The 17,681-nt window shown below is 45.4% G+C and overlaps 1 protein-coding gene across 4 annotated transcripts in view; it reads left to right on the plus strand.

Moving 5' to 3' along the window:
* The window catches only part of THEGL (theg spermatid protein like), a 34,961-nt gene that overhangs the window by 4,765 nt on the left and 12,515 nt on the right, over positions 1-17,681 (plus strand). For 2 of the 4 annotated variants that reach the window (XM_048502715.1, XM_048502719.1), the window contains exons 3-6: positions 772-855; positions 3,002-3,055; positions 5,277-5,405; positions 11,492-11,623. In XM_048502715.1, the coding sequence (XP_048358672.1) occupies positions 772-855; positions 3,002-3,055; positions 5,277-5,405; positions 11,492-11,623 (399 nt within the window). The remainder of the gene's footprint in view (positions 1-771; positions 856-3,001; positions 3,056-5,276; positions 5,406-11,491; positions 11,624-17,681) is intronic. The other 2 variants (XM_048502717.1, XM_048502718.1) reach the window with 2 other exon arrangements.

The following is a 17,681-nucleotide window of genomic DNA, read 5'->3' on the forward strand; positions in this document are numbered from 1 at the left end:
GGTCTAAGAGCCAGGTTTGTGCACAACGGAGTGGCTTTGAAGTAGAGGGGTAATTAGTTCAGCACATTAGGTAGGGTGTTGTGTCAAATGAACATAATCATCTGTGTTTTCGAGCCAGGTTTGTGGTCCCGTGATGAATTAGTAGTACTGGTAACAGAGAAGCTGAAATGCACACTAATGTTCCTGTGAGAAAAGAAGACTGAAGAGTCTGGGACTTAGTTTTAGAAAACTCCCTGTCAAAAACTCCTAGTCCAAGGCATTTCGGGTATGGGTCAGCAAAATACAAAATTATGAATCCTCGCGCCTCAGTCTCGGTAGCTGCCACCTCACAGCTCAGTAACTGAGCCTGGCAGAGATGCCAGCACAGTCTTCTGGCTCAGAACTAATTAGCAGGGCTAAGGGACATTCTAGCAGCACTGGGTCTCCAGGTATAAGCCTGTGTTGCAGACAGAGATTGAGAGTGGCCTAAAAGGCTGCTTAGCAAGACTGAAGGCTAGGCATTGCCCAGAATCTTTGCAGGAGCAGCCCCCGTCAAGTTGTCTGGGAAATAAAAAGCCTTTGGCAGGAACTGCAGTTGTGGTTGCAAAGTGGATTCTACCTGACTTTGTCTGCACACCACTGCTATCTCCAGAGTGGCTTCTGACCTTGATTTCTGGATTCACCTGGTTATTGTATGTATTCCTGACAAATGACTCCTGGCCTGATTGACTTTTCTTTGGACTCTCCCTTGGACTTGATAACCTTGGACTTTATTCCTTGTTGAACTGCCAGCAGTCCAGCCCAGAGCCTTCTGAGTACTGCGTGTTGCTGTGGCAGCATACCAGCCCCGCCCAGCCAGCACAGCCACATCCACAGGTAACATGAACCCCAAAAAGGCACATTTTACTACTTCCAACTCTGAAATGAGGCTTACAGCTCAGAGTGGCTCACAATCAAACTGTTAAAAACAAGCCAGGCAAAAGTAAAGAATGATCTGTCTTTAAACGATAGGGATCCAACAGTCCCCTGGCCAGAAGCAATTCATGAAATTACAAGAAATGATTTGAAAACCCTTAGATTAAAAGTTGTGGTAATTGCCCTAGACTTTGTGGTGAAACAGAATCAACAATAAATGGGTAGTGTTGGTGAAAAGTGCTGTCAAGTCACACTGAACTTCTGGTAACCCTACAGGGTTTTCAAGGTGTGAGAAGAGAGCAGAGGTGGCTGGCTATTGCCTAGATCCATGTAGCAACTTTTGACTTCCTTGGTGGTCTCCCATCTGTTGGAATACTCACCTGGTAATGGGGATTATCCCTGTTCATATTGAGCAGAGTGCACGGGTTGTTGAAAGCATAGCAGAAGCCTTACCTCCTGTACGTGCGTGTGAGGATCCCATGTGCGTGTGAGCTTTCACAAAAGAAACTTGGAGTCATTTGTAGTTTCTAATCTAATAAAAAGAGTATTTATTAGTGAACTCCATTCTGGATAGAAAGATAGGTAGATAGGTTCACTAATCTATCCTAATCTAGCTGGATGGAGACGGATGCACCCATCCTCCCTCTAGGCATGGTGAAAGTAAGATGGAGAGAGTCCGAGAAGAAGGCGGAAGGAAGGAAGTCCCTGAAAGTATCGGTCTAACATCAAAGGGATAGTGCCAGCATGATAAAGGTGTCAATCCCTAGGTCCCTATCTAGCCACTGGCTATCTAGTTAAACCCCCTCTGTGGGTCGAGGCGGGAAACAGCATAAAGTCCTTCTCTTCCAACACCATCCAAGTAATAAGCAGGGCCAACCCAGCTTTAGCTTTCAAGATGTGGCAAGATCAAATTAGCCTGGGCCATCCAAGTCAAGGCAAATACCGGTAGTCACTATATCTAAAAGTAAACTGGCTAACCCCCTCAGGATAGAGAAGACCACAAAACCAGACAACCTAGCAGATATCTCTGCATCCTTGGAAAACTCCCCAAGAATGTAGGAAAATTGAGTTTGATCCATGAAGATGGGATGGTCAGAGCATTTGAACAACAGCTAAAGTGTGAGAAAAGGATTGGGGGAGGGGAGAACTTGTCTGCTTCAGGGGCTCATCAGGGGAGTTCTTGGGAGGGAGGATATGGGAAGCGGGGGGTGCACATTGACCCCCTCAGCAATTCCTCGTGGGCCTTCAATCTGTGGACAATTGTCATCTCTGTGCAATGAAAAGTGGTATGTGCTGAGGTCCTGGGCTTGGTTCAGTGTTCTTCTTATGAAATGTGAAGGCCTTCCATTTTGGACACTATTTTAGATATTTCTTAGAGGCCATCAGGTGCCCTGCCAAACACTCATGCTGGCATTCTCTTTCCAGTCTCGCCTCCATCACAGCCTACACAGGGGAGACTGTACCATCGCTTGGTACATTGTGCTGGTACAGTTTCCATCCTGTTGGAAGTGAAGGACTTTGAGCTGTCTCTTAAACCCAGACTTCAGAGAAGGACTGCAAGAGAGGCAGAGAGATAGATAGGTCAGAACCCCAAACGTCCTCCTTTCTACTGCTCTGTTTGCTATCCCATTGATGTCTAGATTGTCACTCTCAGGGAATTGTTCTTCCCCTTTTTCACCTTCTCTCCACACTTCTCCTCCATCTTGGCACCATGAGGGCAGGACGTGCATCCTGCAACACTCTCCATCCAGTTAGTTAGACAAGATTGAAATCTTGTCTCTGCTCTATCCTGTCCAGAATGGTCCAAAGATAAAGCTACCTGTGTAGCTTTGTATCTTAGCAGCACACAAAGATCAGATGGTACTGCTGCTGTGTGTATGTGCCCTGAACACTCTGCTGATTTAATATCCCAGTGCCTCCCACACATTTGACTTATTCTGCAGCAAATTGAAGGATCCCCCCCACCCATTAGAATTGTTTAATAGATGGAAATACACCATCTATGCGCTAGGGTTTTTCTTCTCTCTGTGTGTTTTGTAGCTGTGTCTCTGTACATTTGTCTCTGTATATTTATCTCACAACTTCTTCAAAAACGTGAACTTTCCAGGATCCATCATCTTGCAAAACCGAAGAAAATAGAGGATGTTTGGAACTTTTCTAGGTAAGATTTGTGTGAATTGTAATAACAGCACTGAGGCCCCTTCCGTACATGCAGAATAATGCACTTTCAATCCACTTTCACAATTGTTTGCAAGTGGATTTTGCTATTCTGCACAGTAAAGTCCAGCTGCAAAGTGCATTGAAAGTGGATTGAAAGTGCATTATTCTCCCTGTGCGGAAGGGGCCTTAGAATGTATATAGTACTCTGAAGATGAATCATGTCATTTGTGTGATCTCCGTTGTCTCAACATTTCAGCTGTGAAGGAAGTCAACCACACTTCATGTTGCAGATAGTGGGGGCTGAGAGGCATGTAGGTAGACAGGGATGGGTGATTTTGAAAGCAAACCCAGTGCACATGGCTCAATGGTGAGCTAGAGCCAGAAGTTTTATACAATTAAGTTGACCCCTGCTGGCCCCTGGATGGTTCTATCATATTAATTGTGGGGATCAGGGCACACAGTGAAAACCAACATGAATGACACTGAAAAAGGCTCACAGCAGTTGCTATCTATATTCAAATAAACAACACTCTTCTATACAATTATCTAGTGTGTGCAGTGGCGGAGGGCCAAGGGGACGGGGGGTGCATCGTGCACCGGGCGCATGCCTGGGGGCGCAAAATCGCCCCCTGACCCCTCCCCCTTTCCCCCTCCCCTTGGGGCTCACAAGGTCTCCTCGGAAGTATAGTTCGTCAGGCAGCTTTCTCTTTGAACTGTAACTAGGCTGCGTTTCTCAGCCTCAAAAAGTACTAAAAAAAGAAAAGGAACGTAGGTAAGTGTGGGAAGGGGGTTGGGGTGTGTGTGTGTGTGTGCCGGGGAGGGGGCGGGGGGCAGAGGGGCAGAAAAAACACTCTGCGCACCGGGCGCAGTTTGGCTCAGCTACGCCTCTGTGTGTGAGTATTGTATATCTCAACAAATACATAATCAAATATGAGTTCAAAAATACATCAGGTGAATTCCATTGACATTTTATATAGTAAATTACATTTTTTGGTATTGCAATTCGAAAATCCATTTAGTGTCCTGGAGAAGCCCTGTTCTGGAAAACAAACTTCTTTAGAGTCAATGGCAAGCAGACACGCAGCACAACTGCTGTATTTGAAATGTCCCATGGTGATAGATTTTTTTCCTTAAAGGGAGTCTAAAATGTCTGCCCTGGTAAGATCAGCCAAGTTCTTAGCATCAGGAATTCAGATACCTTGATGTACTTTTGATCAAATATTTTATGATGTTTTTGATGGTATGCACCAGAGAATCTTGCAGAAGAGTGTAGTTATTTGAATATAGTGTAATTTGTGTTGCTTTGCCCCTAGATGGTTGCCTGACCAGTTGCAAAAATGTCATTTGCAATACACCATCCTCTATGATGTCACTGAATTGCAGTCAAGAACAAAACAGCAGCTTCAGCCTTTTAAAGTTGTGATGGTAGCACAAAAATGTAACAGCAGACAGTTTTAGAAGGGTGTGGGTTTAGAAGGGCCTCTACTTTAGATGGTGCTGTAAAGCACCCAGATTTTACAGCCTGATACTGTCTGAGCAGCAGCGTCTGAAAATGCTGGGAAACTATATAGTTTTGATGTTTAGAAAATGTTCTTTTGGGAACAATGCCACCCTTTCCAGTGTACCCACATGGTCAATTGGTGATTTGCTCCAGCATAAGCCTTTTGAAAACTGCAGTGTAAGATTATGGGAGTTTGAGCATCTAATAGAAGGGCAGTCAGGCATGTGCTTTTAAAAGGCAATGCCCCTCACCATGTAATAATAAGTTTGTGCCCTCAAACATGCAAAGACACCAGAATATCTAACGATCAAGGGCTGATCTCTGTTTAGGTAGTGAAATCTGTGTGAGGGGCTAGCTACAGCTATCATTTAGATGTCTGCAAACCTGGGAGACTCCCCCACATTTACAAATAAAAGGTTTAAATTGTTAAAACATGAAAGATAATTTGTTTTTGTTTTTTTAAAAACCCACATGATATTCACGTGCAGTTACTGCAAAAGGTCAATTGCCAGCATAAATGGAGTGTGAAAACTGGCAACAGTCAGGATGTGGAGAAGGAGGTGGCCAGGAACTGTGAGGGACAGGGGCCGCAGAGTAAGCAATGGGGAGATGTGGTATTTCCTTTTCCCATAAGTCCTCATGGGTCCCCCCTTGGAAATGTTTCTAATACAGTCGCAAAGGGCAGTTCAGACAGGACATCTGTGTTCTTTCTTTACAACAGGAAGTTGGTCTGGGGAAACCAAGAAACCATCTGGCCCCTCTCCCCATGGGCCTTGACAGGTCAGCCAAACAAAAGAATCCTGAACCTAGCAAAACCCAAGAAGAACTTTGGCAGGAAACTCCATCACAGGTTTGCCTCCCCCCCTTCCTTTCCTCCCGCCCTTCATTTTGAAAGACTTGAATGAACAGAATGAAGTCTGGTGGGACCTAAAGAACTGTGCACAGCCGGTACTCCCATGGACTCCCATGTGTCGAACAGCAGCCTCCTGTTGGGAGCCTGAGGGAAGACTCACAGCAGGTGTGTTGCTGCACATCAAAGCCTCAGAGTAGCTTATTATACTTATTATACTATATAATTCTTTTACATTTCTATTACATTTCAAAAGAAAAAGCATAAAGTATACAAGTATGTCACAAATCAGCTATTTATACAAGAATAAGCTAGTCGGTACTCTAGATTCAATGCCAACCTTGTAATAAGACTTCAAGGCTTATTCTTTTTAAAAGTACAAAAACAAAAACAAATAAATAGATAAATAGAAAAGTCCATAAGGCAAATCCCATTCCAATGGCAAAATATTTATACTTACAAACTGAAAAATACTAAGAAACACAGCTGTTATAATAAGGGACTGTGCTCTGCTTGCTACACTTACACTTCTCACAAAGTCCTTAATGAGAACAAAGCACAAGGCTAATTATACAGTTCACAAGGAGGAAAAAGGATGCATGACCAGATGCAATCATTAATGTACTACATAGATCAGTGGTTTTCAATCTGGGGGTCGGGACCCCTTTGGGGGTCGAACGATCCTTCCACAGGGGTCACCTAAGATTTTCTACATCAGTGTTCTCCATCTGTAAAATGGATAAATGTTAGGGTTGGGGGTCACCACAACATGAGGAACTGTATTAAAGGGTTGCGGCATTAGGAAGGTTGAGAATCACTGACATAGATGGTTGGAAGTCAGTTAGTTGGTTTAAACCAGAGGGGTGAAGAGTTTGTAAGTGAAAGATAAAGAAACTCTCAAGATGGTGTAGTTTATGATCCACTTCTTCCTCCTTATCAGAAATGATAGCTAAAACTCCAAAATGTAGAGAATTCCAAGGATGATTCATGTGCACAAAAATGTTCAACAAGTGGAGCATCCTTTATCTCATTCCTGATCCGGGAAGCATGTTCCAAAATTCCTAATTTTAATTTCCTTGTTTTACCAGTATAATATTTATTACATGTCCAAACTATAAAATATACACAGTTCACAGAATTACAATTGGAGAAACTATCCAAAACTTTGAAGTAATTTACCTCCAGAAAACACATACTTCTCATTTCAATTACTAACATGCAAGCAGCACAACTTCCTCATTTAAAGTGACCTTGTACTGATAAGGCTTTCTTTAATTGCTTGCCAGAGTCAGAGTGGATAAGAATATCACCCAAATTCTGGGTTCTTTTAGAACCCTTTGTTTAGAAGAACTCTTTGGTAAAAGAGCCCACTCTCATGGGAAGAGGATGTCCTCAAAAGAACCTAAACATGGGCAACTTCCTATTTCCTAAGCAGGTGCTGAGGTTTTAGAAATTGCATAATGTAACATGTTCAGTTTTCACTTTCCTCATACATCCAGAGACAGATTGGCAGAAATTTTCTGAGAACATTTCCTCACATGACCTCCAGAGGGAGCCCAAAAGCTTCTGGTGCCTCGGCATTGTTCACCTGTGCTCAAAAAACACTCTGGGGCTGGCCACACCCCTTGGACGGTTCCTGCTCTTTCTCAAAATGTGGCATGGGGTGCTTTGAAGAGGAGGCAGAAACAGAAGGGAACCAGACTTCTGAACTCTTCTCCAACCCAGCTGCTTAACTACAGGCCAGATCTGTGTTCTGACCTAAATGGGAGTTTGTTACATGAGAGTTGTAACCTGGGCTCCCAAGAGTGATGTGGGACTTCCCTGGAGCCGCTCCCTGAGAACAATTTGTTGATTTCAAAGGGCGCTTTCCTTGGAAAGAGTCTGCTGCTCCGTGGAAATGATGTGTGTTGAGGATACTTCCAGTAGTTGGCAATCCTAGAACCCCTCCAAGTTTGCAATTCAGCATCCATTTGGCCATTTCATCTTGCTGCAATTAGGATAAATTGGGAAGTTTGTCCATAAATAGGATGGGATAAATTGCATTTCCCCTTATCACTGTGCCGACCATATACATTATTATGCATATATTGTATGCATTCAATCGTCAAAAGCAGTTGCATTTTTGTATATTTTATCCATTTATGATTTCCTCATATTTCCAAGCTTATGTGCATGCATTTATTATATCCTTGCATTCAGTTTTGAAGCCATGCGTTCTGAGAATCTAGATGCATTTTCTCCTTGGAGGACAATGTACTGACAATTTTGAGTGTGCTGATTTAACACACAAACAGAGGTGTGTCTCCAAGCATTGTGTGTTTTAATAGTGGAAACTGATAACGGAATAGTCACAGAATCAATGTGACCTTCTCTTGAATAGTGAGCCCAAGCAATGAGATCACAACACACAATCACATTGTCAGAGCACAGCAACAACAAACAGGACATCCATTACGTGCCTATGTATACAACCATCCGAACAGGACAGTGTTATTTAGTTTTATTGAACAGAACAAGACACACCTGTTGCAGTATTCACAGTGACCATCTTCATTAATCTACAGACTTCGGGGGACGTCAGTTGATAAATTTTAAAAAGCATAAATCAAACAAGAATAAGCTTTTAAAATAGTTCATCAGAGTACCCACCTATTGAGCAAATGGAATATAAAGTGTCTATAAATGGATGGCTTCATATGTGAGAGGCATATACAGTGGTGGAAAATGCTGTCAAGTCACAATTGGCTTGTAGTGACCCTGCAGGTTTTTTAAGACAAGAGATGTACAGAGGTGATTCTGCCATTGCATGCCTCTGCGTGGTAACCCTAGGCTTGTTTGGGGGTCTCCCATCCAAGAACTAACTAGGGCTGTTCCTCCGTAGCTTCCAGGGTCTGAAAATTTGGGGGCAATCCATCCAGCCATTTCGGCGTTAGGGCATTACCAACAAACGAATGGTTAGCTTTTTATATATATAGATAGGACTACCAGTTCTGTTTCAGAACATTCCTGGAGATTTGTGCGGGGGGGGGGGGGGGGGTTGAAGATAGTGGGGCTTAGAGAAGGAAGGGACCGAAGGATGGTATAATGCCATAAAGTCCCTCCAAAGCATCCATTTTTTTCCAGAGGATGAGAAGGACAATTGCCACAGCAACGTGTGGCCAGGCCCCGCTAGTGCCTAATAGATTTTCCTGCTGAGAAATCAGTGCAATCTGAGCATGCTCAGTTTGGCCTAGATAGTGTAAAAAGGTTTTGGTTTGGCCTCCAGGTAATGGAAATGTCTTTCTATAAGTAGTAACAATAAAGATATGCAATGTTAATTTTGGTTCTGCTTCAACCATTGGCAGGCATTGTGGAGAATCACAAAAAAGTAGGTTGTAACATCAACTTTTTTGCCAAGAGGATCTGACTCATGGAAAGAGCAGCTTTTTTTTTTTTTTTGCTGCGGGGGAATCCCAGGCTGAATTTTGCACCTGTTGGAGCCCCAACCCCAGTAACACCAGAGGGGTAACCCATGTCCCCAGGCGCAACTAATCTGGTCACATGGGGGGCGAAAAATCGGCCCCACGTGACCAGATGCCTTCCAGGAAGACGAGGCAGCAAGAAGTCCTGCTGCCTCGTCTTGGGGCTCCCTTCGCTCCACCCATGCCGTCATGGACGTGGGTGCCGAGGGATCCCAAAGACCACACCTTCCTCCTGGAGTGCCGGCCTCCCCCCTCCCCCGGCCTCCCTGTAGCTCGGCTTCTCGCATGGCCTCCAGCGACAGGCTTTTAAAAGCTGGGAAGCTGGAGGCAACTTTGGGATGTGTGGTCCCGCTACAGGGAGCCTGGGGGGGATTCGGGGGCCCATGCCCAGAGCCCTGCCCCTGAATGCAGGGGGGCGCTTGGAGAAGGAGTTGTCTCCGGGAGCCATTTTCTCTCCGTACGTCTCTGAGTAACACCAAGGAACAATTCCGAGACTGACTTCTGCATACTCGATATTGTGGGAACTCTCTGCTGTGGATTTTTGGTCCTAGACTTTGTATTTATACTTGGTGTAAATCTCCAGACTACAGAGAGTGTATTCCCTCAGAGAAAATGGCGGCCTTGGAGGGTAGACTCTGCAGCTGTACCAGACTGAGATCCCTGTCTTCCCCAAACCCCTCCTTTCTCGGGCTTCAACCCCAAATCTCCAGGTATTTCATGAGTTGGTGATCATGTCAGCCAAGGCCATGTCAACTTAGGAAAATGGCATGGTGGGGAGGTTGAATCCCACTCACCCCCCCTCCCCAGTCATGATTTGAATCTGGCCCCTGCAGCACTTTAAAAATTAGATTCTCTCAGCTGCTGTCTGACTTGTGAGAAAAACAATTTGGTTCAGGGGAATCTGGACCTGACTTGCTAAAAAAAAAAAAGTAATGCATAGCTTGGCCTTTCATTGCAGGGAGGGAAGAAAATGCCTACATGTTACTTGAATGTATTCCCTGATCCCATGACACAGGGCCTTATTTAAAAACTGAGATGACTGCAACGCTCAGTAACATGAGCTCAGTAACATGAGCTCAGTAACAAACTCTGGCTTGGGATATTACTGGAATTTGGGGGCGGAGCCTGGGGAGGACAAGGCTTGCGAAAGGGAAGGAGCTTAGCAGGGATAGAGTCCTTTCCCATAGAGTCCACCCAGAGGAAGGCTGTCTTGGCCAAATATTAGAAGTTCCTGCCACTTAAAGAACCAGAAGTTAACAAGAGAGTTTTAGCCTAGCCTTATCCTTGATACCGAATTGTATATGTGTAGGAATTTTTTTTTTAATTTGGGGTGCACGGAAGAGCTCAGATTTATGTGAGCTCCCTTGCAATCTGAGTTGCTAGGGTCCAAATTCAAATTTCCCACCTCAGAATTCATCGTGACAGGGCTGGATAAGCAGTTGAAAAACATGTTGCCCTTTTGTGTATGGAAGTCCAAATAGTAGATAGCATCATGTGTGTCAGTGACCAAATAATGATCTACTTGTTCAATAAAGATGATTTCATGCCAGGACTAGGGTTGAGCAATACCCACAACATTCATTAAAATTCGGATTTGGGCTTATTCGGGCATAAAATTATCTGTATGCCCAAACAAGCATGATTATATTTTGGTAATTATCCGAATATATTCGGGTCCATCGGAATTTTTTGGTATTTTTTGCAAGTTTTTTTTTACTTGTGAAGCCCCGTGCGTGTACCGAAACCCGAATATGCAAGAGTTGATCCAAATACCTTCTATTCGGATCGGCTCTAATTCAGGCAGGATGCATTCGGGCCAGATGTGGCCCGAATGTGCCAGATGGGCCTGGATTCAGCCTGAGTAGGTGATTCGTTTGAAACAAAACACGAAGCCTAGCCAGGGCATTAAGATGGTCAGGGCTAATTCTTACAGAGGGAGAGCATGCACCTCTTATTAAGTACGCAAAGGATTAAGAACATAAGAACAAGCCAGCTGGATCAGACCAGAGTCCATCTAGTCCAGCTCTCTGCTACTCGCAGTGGCCCACCAGGTGCCTTTGGGAGCTCACATGCAGGATGTGAAAGCAATGGCCTTCTGCGGCTGTTGCTCCCGATCACCTGGTCTGTTAGGGCATTTGCAATCTCAGATCAAAGAGGATCAAGATTGGTAGCCATAAATCGACTTCTCTTCCATAAATCTGTCCAAGCCCCTTTTAAAGCTATCCAGGTTAGTGGCCATCACCACCTCCTGTGGCAGCATATTCCAAACACCAATCACACGTTGCGTGAAGAAGTGTTTCCTTTTATTAGTCCTAATTCTTCCCCCCGAGATAGAGGCCTTGTTCTGAGATAGAGGCCTTGTTCTCACAAATGGCAGATCAGACAGCCACGACTAGAATGTCAGGATTCATGGGCCTGAATGCCTCACATTATAAAAAGAAATTCTCTGCAGCTAAAAAACTCACCGATCGGGGAAAAGGCGAGGCCTCATTTTCTCAGGGAGCATTCAGCCATCCTTACTGTATTGTTCATTATTATGAAATCACAAATAAGATAGCATGTTGAAGTTTGTTGTTCACATTAATCTTCCACATTTTTTTTTGGTCTGCACTGATATCTCTCTAGGCCCCTCCATGTGTTCAGCAGCAATCTGGAGTCTACAATCTGGGAACACCCTTCAGACATCTATCATACATCTGAACGGATACGACTTTTATCGGAACCTAGGCAGTACTCAACACTCTATCTGGAACAGAGGTGAGATACACACACACACACACACACACACACACACACACACACACACACACACACACAACTGCATTCATGCAGGATAGGGGTGAGCACAGTTATTTTAAAACAGTACATTTCAGGTTTGTGATTTCAATATCTGGAAATTTTTGACAAAGCCGACTAAAACCGATTCACATTGGCGTTAATCAGCATTTTACAGAGTTTTTTTGGGGTGTGGAGGGAGATTAAAACCTGAAATATACAGGTTCTCCCTGCTGTGCCTTCTCAAGACCAGATAGACTTGAAAAGCTGCAGCAGGGAGAACGTCAATGGAATGCTGGGGAGGGGGAGGGGGAAGGAGCAGTTGAACTTAATGCTGGAGTTCAGCATTCATTTCCAGTGCTCCTCTGGCCAGAGGTGTAGCTGGGCCATACTGCGCCCGGTGCACACTCTGTGTTTTCTGCATCCCACCCGGGTGCCCTGCCCTGCCCACACACCCCACACTTACCTTAGTGAAACAGTGCTGAAAATGGCCTGGTAGGAACTACATTTCCCATGAGACCTTGGAGCTCGCAAGGTCTCCTGGAAAGTATAGTTCCCACCAGGCCGTTTTCAGCTGAAGAGAACAGGCCACTTCTCCAGCCTGCACTGTTTCACTAAGGTAAGTGGGGGAGGGGGCACCGCGGGGCGGAAAGGAGCCGGGGGGGAGGGGGTGACTTTCAGCCTCCAGGTTCACGCCTGGTGCAATGTGCCCCTCCCCATCCCCTGGTAGCTCCACCTCTGCCTCTGGCCCACTGGAAAGTGGTGGTGAGGGAGGAGGTTGTTTCAAGAGCTGAAAAAGCGGAATCCTATTTGGCTTTTTCAGCATCTGGCTTATTTTGCTCATTCAGATCCTAGTCTGATACTCTCACCAATACACACCACTGGCTGGTTAGGAACTGTCTTCTTCCTAACCAGGCAGTGTTTACATGGTGAGGTACACTGTACCATTGGGGTTCAGCTCATGTGCCATGGCATTTGTGTAGTTCAGTGTAGTTCAGTCACTGATCAGTCAATATTGACTGAAGAGTGGAGCTCTAGGCAAGATAGTGGGGTTGCCAGGTTGTGTCTGGCAGGAGCTTGTATTGCAGGAACATGGGCGGGCATCACATGCTCTGTGACATCACTTCCCAGAAATGACATCAGGTTGTTCCCCCAATTGCCAGAAACTGTAGGGCAGTTCCTAGAGAGACCCAACTTCACGTCTGGGTTTTCCCCAGAAGTGGGATGTCATGATGCATGCTATGCCAGTGTTCTTTAATTTTTGTTTTAAAATTTCTCCTGCCATCCCTCGGAGCTGTGATTGATCACACTGGTTGCCAATGGGAGGCCTAGAAACTCTGCTAATTGACCAATGATCAGCCAACATGTACAGTTCACATATGCCCCCTAGCTCCCCAAGAAACAAGAAGGATGTAATCATAAACGCCTTTTGGTCATGTGGGGGGGGGAGGCAGTGGTGGGATCCAAACATTTTAGCAACAGGTTCCCATGGTGGTGGGATTCAAACAGTGGCGTAGCGCCAATGGGGCTGGGCGGGGCACGACGGGGGCGTGGCCGGGCATTCCGGGGGCGGGGCATTAATAATTTCTCTGTTACTGTAAAAAACTCTTACTGTAAAAAAAAAGTTCCTAATTTCCAGCTGGTATCTTTCTGTCCATAATTTAAACGCATTACAGCAAGTCCTATCATCTACTGCCCACAGAAACGACTTCTCCTCTAAATTGACTGCCTGTCAAATACTTAATACTTTCAAATACTTGATTTTGTTTCTAGAAATCAAAAGAAAGATACTTTCCATAACTTTACCACATTTCTAAAACATGTTTTTAAAACAGCCCAACAGGGAGAATGATCCCGTTTTCTACCTTCGCTAACCAGCCACATGGGAAACAACAGGACTTTATGATTTTTGGAAAAGCGGACCCAATTAGTAACCCCCTCTCGGCACACACAAATAACTAGTAACCCACTCTCGGGAACTGGTGAGAACCTGCTGGATCCCACCTCTGGGGGGAGGGTGCCAAGTGCCTCCCCATTACTAAAAGGCTTGTGCCCCAGCTACATGGCGCCAAGTGTCCCCCCCCCCCCCCGCTTCTGTTTAGGTTGGCTTTTCCCTCCCCAGACCCTGCCGGGCTGCTTGGAAGCTGGGGACATGGCTCAGGGTGGGCAGCCCCATCCCGAGCCCTGCCCCCAAGTGTGGCGGGGGGCGCGGCGGGCATCATTTTTTCCCAATACACCTCTATGTTTGGACTGTTCTTGCGTGACAAATCCCCATTCTTCATTTTCAACTCATGCCGATTGAACACTTGCATAAATAGTGCTAGAGAGACTGAAAAGCACGTTTTGCCTCCCACAAGAAAAACACCTCAGTGCTTAAATAACCCATCTGCTTCACTGTCAGGCCTCCAGAATATGAAGAGACGGCTTCTCAAATGGAAAACCCCCACACAACTGGCGGAGGAGAAGTCAGACTTTAGTGGAGGTGTGAGCCCTCTATGGAAGTCAGCCGTTGACATTCCAGAGCTTCCGTCCTTGTCTGGATTTGTCTGAATCTGAAGTAGGGATTAGAAACGGTAGTTTTTAATCCTAGACTAATTATAGTCGAATCCTCGGAAACAATGGGCTGTGTGGGCCAGTTACATTCCTGGGAACAAGGGTGCCAAAAAAAGGGATAAATTTGCTAATTTTTTTTAATTTCCAGAAGTCTGGACACCTAGGTGGGAGGAGTGGAATGGGTACTACGGGTACACCTGGGGAGAATCTGGACTTCCATTGGTTATTTCAGTCCTTTGTGTTGGTTACCGGAGAAACCGTAGCTTCAAATATAACCCTACGCAGGGAAGCAGATTATTCTTCAGGAAAAGTCACTGAGACCCGTCCTCAGAACCATGACTTAGATGGTCGCCCCTTGAATCTTCCCTCTAGTTTTGTGACTTTCCCACAGTTGCAACTAAAAACAGCAAAGTGGAGGGGGGGTTGGGTGGGAACTGAGGTCATGGGAAAAGGAATGTCTGGTCTTAAGAAGATGAAAACATGAAAAGCTATTACTGTAAAACAGCGGCTCGCCCCTCCCTGCACCAAGAACCAGGTCCTAGCAGGTGCAGCACCCTTTGCAAAGCCCTAGCTCAGCAAAAAAGAAAAGAAAAGATGCATACCTGTTCTCTTTCATTTGCAAACCAGCAAAATACCTGTCTTCATTAGAGGGTGGAGGGGAATATATCTTCCACACCGGGGATGGGGTGGGGGCATATATTGCGAAGACCTGAGGGAGAAGGGGTGTGCAGAGGTCTCTGCTGCCAGTGATTGGGCCATTTCACATCAAAGGTGGCAGGTGAGTTTTGCCCCCACTGGATGGGGGCCAGGCTAGTCTTCAGTGCCTGCGTAAGAGTGACTAGTGTTCATTCATGTGAACCAAAGTAAAGGGATGCATTCAGGGAAGGGCACTAATCTTGCTCCCTTCCCTCTATGACTCTAGCTGCTGAGAATCAATCCTGCTCTTCACTGCAGAGTTCTTCCTTTATTTTTTGTTGTATTTTCAACCCACCCCTCCTCCAAGGAACTTTTGAGCACCTATCTGGTTCCCTCCTTCCATGTTATCCTCATAATAACCATGTGAGAGTGGCTAAACTGAAGGAAAATGTCTTTGCTCATTCTTGCTTAGTGAATAGAGTGGGGATTTGAACCCAAGCCTCCTCAGTTGAAGTCTCCTCTTGTGTCTGCTCCAGTCCTGTTGACCAGACATGCGCTGGCAGTTCTGAGTTTGGAACACAGTTCCCAGATTCTTGGGGGTCCGATCTGGATTGGAACCACAGTGGGTAGAGAGAGGTGGCGTAAGCGCTGAGTGACCCCCACCCCTATTTCCTGATCTGAAATAACTTCAGAGTGTCAGTATTTGCCCTCTTGGTGAAATGAATGTGTCCTGATGGGTTGCATATAAGTTTTCGGGGGGGGGGGGGGGGGGCAAATATTCAGTCTCTGGGACATAACTTTGGACTCCCTGAACCAAACATCACCAAACCTGGGTGATAGCATCAGGAGAGTCTCCTGAAACATCCCTGAAATGTTGGTGCTGCTAGCCTAAAAACTGCGCCCCTGCAGGCCAAAAACAGAAGAGCCACTAAAATACCAAAAAAACCCTACAAATGAACCCTGCATTTTTGGTGCCCACCACAAGGGGGTGCCCTGGGCAACTGCCCACTTTGCCCAATGGGCATTACGCCCCTGCTAATCACTAAAGGACAGTGGCTCACTTGGGTGTTGTGTGGTTTTCGGGATGTATGGCCGTGTTCTAGTAGCATTTTCTCCTGACATTTCGCCTGCATCTGTGGCTGGCATCTTTATTTATTTATTTATTTATGATGAGATTTATATGATGAGATTTATCTTCAGAGGATTTGATGGTAGTAAAGCAAGTGGAGTATATATACCTGTGGAATGTCCCGGGTGGGAGAAAGAATCATTTGCCTGTTAACAAGTGTAAAGGGTGCAATTAGCAAGCTTGATTTCCATGTATTGGGTGGGATCCACCCATTTAGCATGTGAGTAACCATGAAGATAGCATAATCGATTAGTGAGGGCATCTGCATTGTAGCAGCTTGGCCTTTTGATCCCTTTGATTCCTTACTGCCTAGAGTGGTGGGTGATGTTCTGGGTGGTGTTCACTAGCCCTTTGATTGCCTACTGCCTAGAGACATCCTTTGTCTAGGTGGTGTTCATTAGTCACTGTCTTGATTCTAGTGTTTTTCAGTACTGGTAGCCAAAATTTCATTTTCATGGTTTCTTCCTTCCTGTTGAAATTGTCCATGTGTTTGTGGATTTCAATGGCTTCTCTGTGTAGTCTGACATAGTGTTAAGGGGTGCAGTACTGAAGCGGGGTTCACTCCCCAGATAGCAGAGTTTGCGCAACACTCACACCGGAACACACAGCAGGAACACAGCTCTATCAGCTTCCCAGAAGCGGTCCTTCTTTATTAAGTACACAGCAATGTTTCTCTCTCTGTCAAAGTGCTTCGACAGACGGCCAGAAGACAAGAGTCTCACAGTGCATAGCACACTGCTGCATTATATGCATTCCATCCACCAATCAGAACACCTTTCCAATTAGTTCCAGAAAGAGGCTGTCATAAAGAAGTGGTCATATGACACCTGTCATTTAGATTTTGTAGATCAGACATGTGCTCTGACACATAGTGGCTCACTCATTTGCAGGCACCCATCTGGACTATCATATCTCATTCACACTACACAGAGTGGGAACTCGCTCTTTCCATACATTGCTAGTTTTGTCTCTCAGTTTCCTTCAGTTCTCCTGCTCCTTCTCTTTCAATGCTTCTGATTCTGTTTTGCACTTATTTATACCCCAAACTGTAGGACATTCTTGGGGCAGCCTGTTACAAATTCATTTCCCTGGTGAACTACTACATCTTTTCTGTTCCATCTGTTTGTGGAGAACATACGCAAATGGTGCAGGAAGGAGCTGGTAAGCAGCAGAACCTCCCTAAAGGCAGTGGCCTCAAGGTTGTTGATTTCAGTCAGCTACCAAACCCGGGTGTCTTCACTCGGTCTGCTTGTTTTTGGCTGAACCATTAGACTGCTCTCATCTTTGGCCACCATTTCCCTCTAGAGATTTTTTTTTTTTTGCAGCAGTATTGCTGCTACAATAACTGTAAAAACGTTTGTCTATTAAGCACGTACAGTGGCTTGGCCTGGACGTCTTTTCCCTGCTTTTCTGGAAGCGGTCGTGTCGCCTGCGCCCCATTTCCACTGACTGCAAAACTTAAGGCCAAAGTATAAGAAAAGGAGCGGCTCTTTGCAGAAGCGGCTTCAACAGAACTATTGGCCAGGAAAAGAGCTAGAAATGACACACAAATGCTCTTCAGCTGCCTTTCTGTGAAGATATGCCGTTCCTCTTGAGCTAACGCTTCTATTCTTACAAGCAGAGAAGAAGGTGGTTTCAGACTGCAGGGAGAGGCGTATGTGAGTCAGTGCTCCCTGATACAAAAACTTTCTTATGTGAGGGAAATTAAAGAAGGAGAACAGT

This window comes from Sphaerodactylus townsendi, linkage group LG07 (assembly GCF_021028975.2).
Source record: "Sphaerodactylus townsendi isolate TG3544 linkage group LG07, MPM_Stown_v2.3, whole genome shotgun sequence".
Lineage (NCBI taxonomy): Eukaryota > Metazoa > Chordata > Lepidosauria > Squamata > Sphaerodactylidae > Sphaerodactylus > Sphaerodactylus townsendi.